A 5,784-nucleotide genomic window follows, 5' to 3' on the forward strand; every position below is an offset into this window, starting at 1 on the left:
GGGTGACAAGGTGGGGTTGGGTCACAGGTTGGACTCGATGATCTCAGGGGTCTTTTCCAATGCAGTTGATTCTGGGATTCAGTGACTTGGCAGCTGGGTGTGAGCTCTGCAGCTGGGTTTGTTACACAAGAGCAGTTCTTGTTCCTCCTGTTTCAGCCTGATGAAGGAGGGGGTGGTGCCTTTGTAAGTCCTGGCAGCCCCAGTTTAGACAGACAGACAATGCTCCTCTGCCAGGGAGACACATTATTGAGTGGTCACAATGGCTCTGGGTGCCCTGGGGATTGAGATTTTGGGTGTCCCAGCAACGCAAGAGGTTTCTCTGTCCTGCGAGGTTTCTCATCAGGCTGTGGGTGGTGTCCACCAGCCTCCACCTGTCCCCCACAGACCTTCCCTTCTCAGCTCTGGGCTGGTGGAGTCCTGGACTGGTCTCTCTTTGCCACAGGGCTAACCTGTTTTTTTCTCACAGCCCAGACACGCACAGGAGCTGCTGCTGGAGGTGAGACCTGTCCTGCTGGAGGTCAAGGGAAGAGTTTAATCCAGTCAGCGTGACTGGGATTGTCAGTGCAAGTTCTTCTTCCTGTTTCAGGAATTGGGGAAAAAGGATTGCACCATGTGGTAAAACCCCAGATGAGCACCAGCTCAGCCCTCTGGGGTGGGGAGTGAATGGATCCCGAGGGGTTCCTCGTGCTGCCCTTTCCTTGGTCTCTTTTCCAGATGACCTTCTATTTCTCGGACACAGCAGTGCTGCTCTTTGACTTCTGGAATGTCCACAGCCCCACAGGTAGGCCCTGGCACACCCATCCATCCATCCATCCCTCCATCCCTCCATCCATCCATCCCTCCATCCCTCCATCCATCCATCCATCCATCCATCCAGGGCTTGGAGGGCACCTTCCCATGCCAAGAGCAGGAAACAGGGAGGTGTGGGAAGCACCCACTCTCAGCCTGCCAACCCTCCCAGGTCACTCAGTGATGTCTCAGCTTCCCAGTTCCTTTTACACTGATTTTTTTTCCCTCATTAAATTATTCTCCCAGCATTGTGTTGTAACTCCCACGTTTTTGTGGAGTCAAGGCAAAGTTGCGTATTTTTTTCAGAGCAACCCCCTCCAAAAAATCCTCCCTAGGAATTTCAGGGGGGAAATTGGGCTAAATAAATCCTCTACTGCCCAACTCAGGAGCCCTCCCCCTTATGCCGTGGATAAGGATCCCATGGATCCCAAGCGTGTTGGGACACCCCCCTGGCCCCAACAGCCCCTCCCTGGTGATGGGCAGTGTTGGGATGTCTCTCCTGCAGTGCCACAAACCCAGCCTGAGTTCCACAAGCCCGGCCTGGGTACCATGAGCCCAGCCTGGGTGTGTGAGCCCAGCCTGGGTGTGTGAGCCCAGCCTGAGTGTGAGCCCAGCCTGTGTGTGAGCCCAACCTGAATGCTGTGAGCCCACCCTGGATGCTCTGAGCCCAGCCTGAGTGTGTGAGCCCACCCTGGATACTGTGAGCCCAGCTTGAGTACCATGAGCCCAGCCTGAGTTCCACAAGCCCAACCTGAGTGTGTGAGCCCAGCCTGGATGCTGTGAGCCCAGCTTGAGTACCATGAGCCCAGCCTGAATTCCACAAGCCCAGCCTGGATGCTGTGAGCCCACCCTGGATGTGTGAGCCCAGCTTGAGTGTGTGAGCCCAGCCTGGGTGTGTGAGCCCAGCCTGAGTGTGTGAGCCCAGCTTGAGTGTGTGAGCCCAGCCTGGATGTGTGAGCCCAGCCTGGGTGTGAGCTCAGCCTGGATGTGTGAGCCCACCCTGGATACTGTGAGCCCAGTGTGGGTGTGTGAGCCCAGCCTGGGTACCGTGAGCCCAGCCTGGATGTGTGAGCCCAGCCTGGATGTGTGAGCCCAGCCTGAGTGTGTGAGCCCAGCCTGGATGTGTGAGCCCAGCCTGGGTGTGTGAGCCCAGCCTGGATGCTGTGAGCCCAGCCTGGGTGTGTGAGCCCAGCTTGAGTACCACGAGCCCAGCTTGAGTACCACGAGCCCAGCCTGAGTTCCACAAGCCCAGCCTGGATGCTGTGAGCCCAGCCTGGGTGCCGTGAGCTGAGCCTGGATGTGTGAGGCCACCCTGGATACTGTGAGCCCAGCCTGGGTGTGTGAGCCCAGCCTGGCTGACACGAGCCCAGCCTGGCTGACACGAGCCCTGTGCTGCAGGGATGGTGCTGTCTGTGCTGGTGATCCTGCTGCTGTCCGTGCTCTACGAGGCCCTGAAGATGGGCAAGGCCGTGCTGCTGCGGCGGGCGCTGCTGGCACTGCCCCGCAGCCTCAGCCAGGAGGCCCTGACAGAGCCACAGGAGGGGGACACCGACCCTGCGCAGAGCAGGTACCTCAGAGACCCCCCTTTGCACCCTCTGGTGGGCAGTGGGGGGCTTGGGGAGGGGTCTGTGTCCCCTTGGCCAGTGCAAGAGGGGAGAAGGGCTGTAAGGAGGCAGCCGAGGAGTTCCAGGGAACTGCTTTTCCCCAGGAAAGGGCTGTTTGTACAGCCTGGGGAGGTGGCTTCAGGGGCATCCCAGTCCCTCCTGGCACTCTGGGAGATGTCAAGGGTGGTGTCTAAAGGCTCATTTTTTCCCCAAGAGCTATTGTGGGTGCAGGAGGGTCTTCATGGTTCAGGGATGGGCACAAGCAGCAGATTCCCAGTGATTCCTTCTTTTGGAGCCAAGCCCTGGGTTTTTCCTCTCATGTTTAATCCCTGAGGCTGCTTTTACTGCCAGCCTTGTAATAATGTCTTCCCCCATAACATCCTATTTTTCTTAATAAAATCCCCTTTGGGGCAGGATTTCCCCCTGTGGTGCTGTTTGCAGCCCCCATCCCTCTCCCTGCTCCCCAAATCCCTCCCTGGCTGCTCTGGGATCCTGACCGGGGGGGGGATGTGGGCTGTCCCGGCCCCTCAGTGATGGGGTTTCCCATCTTGTCCCACAGGTGGTTCCGGTACCACGTTGGGCAGACGCTGTTCCACGTGGTGCAGGTGGTGCTGGGCTACATGGTGATGCTGGCTGTGATGTCCTACAACGCCTGGATCTTCCTGGGGGCCATCGCGGGCTCCACGCTGGGCTATTTTGTGGTGTACCCCCTGCTCGGCCGGGGTTAGACCCCCCTGGGGCGGTGGGACACGTGCCCCCACCTCCTGCTGCTCTGTCTGGAATAGCTGCTGTCAATTCTGCTGGCTCTGTCCCTGTCCCCTGTGCTGGGTGGGACGCAGAGCTCCAGGGACTTGCTGTGGGGCTCTCGGGGCTGGCCCCGTTGGGGGGGGGCAGTGCTGGGGATGGGGAGCCCCACGGCCAGCACTGCCACGCTGGTGGCTGTCCCCTGGCTCTCAGGGACCTCTGGCCGGGTGCTGACAGCGAGGGGGTGCTGGGCATTTCCTTCCCCTCCCCGTTTTTCGAGGAGGTTCATCCTGGCTGGAACGGGAATGGTCCGGTGACTTGCTGGGGACGGGGACACGCTGGGGACAGGGCCCCCTGCCCTCCTGCCCCAGAGCTGCCCTGCACCAAGCCCCTCTTCACACAGTGCCTTCTGGGGATGCTGGGGGGTCCTGCTGCCCCTCACCCACCCCCCTCCTGCCAGTGCTTCAGGGATGGGGTCGGAGCAGGCCCCGAGCCAGGGGGACAGTGCTGCTCCAGGCGCCTCTTGCTGCTTCCTCAGGACACCCCTTTTAATAAAACCATCTCAGTCACTCTGCTCCTGGTTTGTGTCACTGCTGGGTGCTCTCAGGACGTGACACCCCCTGGTCACAGTAGGAATGGGGTTCCCAGCCCTACTCCCCAGGAGGGAGGTTCAGGAATAAGGACAGCCTCCTCTGGCTTTAAATAAAGCTTTTCCGTTTTATTAATTATTATAAGCATATCTTTAAACATTTGTATATCTTTCTTAATAAAATATCCTGGAAGAGACAGATTTTAAGTTTCCCAAAGCAAGGCACTTTTTGGGGGGGGGCCTCCCCGAGTGGGTTAGGCTGGGCACCCCCCCCGTGGGGCAGGAACTGGCACCTGAAGCACAGGTGAGTGTCGGGTGCTGGGCCCTGCTCGGTGCACACACGTGCACGTGTCTCACCCCCCTCCCCGAGTCCTGCAGGTCCCCCCCCAGCCCCAGGGCTTTTGGCATCCCTGTGGGGGGGGGCTGCAGCCGTCCCATCCCCCTCCCCACGGTGGGCAGGGCTGCTGGGGGGGGGGATCAGCAAACCACTGTCACTGCAGGTGCCAAAACCCACCGAGCCTGAGGGCTGGAGAAACGATCCGAGCACGGAAAGGGGGAGCTCCAGAGGGCAAGGGCTGGGATCCCTCCACTGCACAGCGAGCTGAGCCTGGAGACAGCCCAGTCCTGCCAGGCACGGCTGGGGACATGGTGTGAGTGCCACCTTCCTCCAGAGATGTCACTCTGAACTTAAATAGCTGCTATAGAAGACCCCGGGGTGAGGGTGACCTGTGAGCCCAGCCTGGGTGCCAAGAGCCCAGCCTGGGTGCTGTGAGCCCAGCCTGTGTGTATGAGCCCAGGCTGGGTAGCACAAGCCCACTCTGGGTGTGTGAGTCCAGCTTGGGTGCTGTGAGCCCAGCCTGGACAACATGAACCCAGCCCGGGTACCACAAGCCCAGCCCGGCTAGCACAAGCCCAGCCTGGGTGCCATAGGCCTGGCCTGGATGCTGTGAGCCCAGCCTGGGTACCACGAGCCCGTGCTTGCCCCAGCTCTCACCCCCTCAGCAGCACTCCACTCCCCCCAGCATGGCTGCATCTCTGCCGTGCCCCTGCTTGTCCTCACGTTTTCCATGAGCCCCTGCAGCCCCCACTCCCAGTGGCACTCCCGGAGCCGGCCGGGTGGGGTGGTGGTGAGCAAGCTCCCGGGAAACCCCTCGGATTGGGGCAGGGGATGACCCCGGGGCAGCCAGAAGCATCCCACACCCCCACCCCAAGTGGGGCGAGTGCCAGCCCCCCCCCAGCAGCCCCAGGCACTTGTGCTGGGGAGCACATAAAGCATCTCTTCAGTAAAGCATCTCTTCAGTAGAAAAGGAAATAAGGCAGAAGAAGGACAGAGCAGAGTGCAGGGGGTGCCCTGTGCCGGGCTGGGGCCATCCCTAGTCCGACCCAGTGGCTGTGGCCAGCCCCCCCACGGCAGCGGGGACCCCCGGCAAGGCAGTAAGGTCTCGGTGTTCCCATCCCCTCCCTCTCCCGCGGCGCTGCTCTCCATCCCCGGCAGGGGTCCTATTCCCCCTCCCCAACCCCCAGCGTCCCCGGGGCCAGTCCACAGCAGGGGAGGGCTGGGCTAGAACTCAGTCTGCACCCCCTCACCGCTCTCTGTGGTGCCCGTGGGCTGCGGGGGGCCCGGAGGGGTCACATCCTCGCCCATATCCTGGTGACACGCTGTCCCAGCGCTCTGGGCTCCGGGGGCAGGGGACGATGCTGGTGTGACGTGGGGCACCTCTGCTGACACATCGGCTTTGGGGGATGCTGGTGCAGCGTGGGGCAGGCTGGGCTCTGCTGGGACATGTGCTCCAGGTGATGCCAGCACAGATGATCTTGGTGTGGCATGTGGCACCTCAGCCCCTGAGGGGACATCGGCTCTGGGCACAGGTGATGCCAGCACGGATGATCTTGGTGTGGCCTGTGGCACAACAGCCCCTGAGGGGACATCAGCTCTGGGCACAGGAGATGCTGGTGCAGGACGTTGTTCCCCAGCTCCTGATGGGATCTCAGCTCCAGGGACAGGAGATGCTGGTGCAGGACGTTGTTCCCCAGCCCCTGATGGGATCTCAGCTCCAG

The 5,784-nt window shown here is 61.1% G+C and overlaps 2 protein-coding genes across 5 annotated transcripts in view; one reads left to right on the plus strand and one right to left on the minus strand.

Moving 5' to 3' along the window:
- SLC31A2 (solute carrier family 31 member 2) overlaps positions 1-3,711 on the plus strand; it is a 6,421-nt gene extending 2,710 nt beyond the window's left edge. The window contains exons 2-4 of the mRNA XM_027687917.1: positions 715-781; positions 2,188-2,356; positions 2,953-3,711. Coding sequence (XP_027543718.1) covers positions 715-781; positions 2,188-2,356; positions 2,953-3,121 — 405 coding nt within the window. The 3' untranslated portion in view covers positions 3,122-3,711. The remainder of the gene's footprint in view (positions 1-714; positions 782-2,187; positions 2,357-2,952) is intronic.
- Positions 3,712-3,853: 142 nt separating this feature from the next.
- The window catches only part of FAM129B (family with sequence similarity 129 member B), a 30,664-nt gene continuing 28,733 nt past the window's right edge, over positions 3,854-5,784 (minus strand). The window contains exons 15-16 of one of the 4 annotated variants that reach the window (XM_027687916.1): positions 5,704-5,773; positions 3,854-5,643 (exon numbers count right to left, since the gene is read on the minus strand). In XM_027687916.1, coding sequence (XP_027543717.1) covers positions 5,288-5,643; positions 5,704-5,773 — 426 coding nt within the window. In that variant the 3' untranslated portion in view covers positions 3,854-5,287. The other 3 variants (XM_027687915.1, XM_027687914.1, XM_027687913.1) reach the window with 3 other exon arrangements.

The sequence above is a fragment of the Neopelma chrysocephalum genome, unplaced genomic scaffold (assembly GCF_003984885.1).
Source record: "Neopelma chrysocephalum unplaced genomic scaffold, ASM398488v2 Primary Assembly neopelma1_74, whole genome shotgun sequence".
NCBI lineage: Eukaryota > Metazoa > Chordata > Aves > Passeriformes > Pipridae > Neopelma > Neopelma chrysocephalum.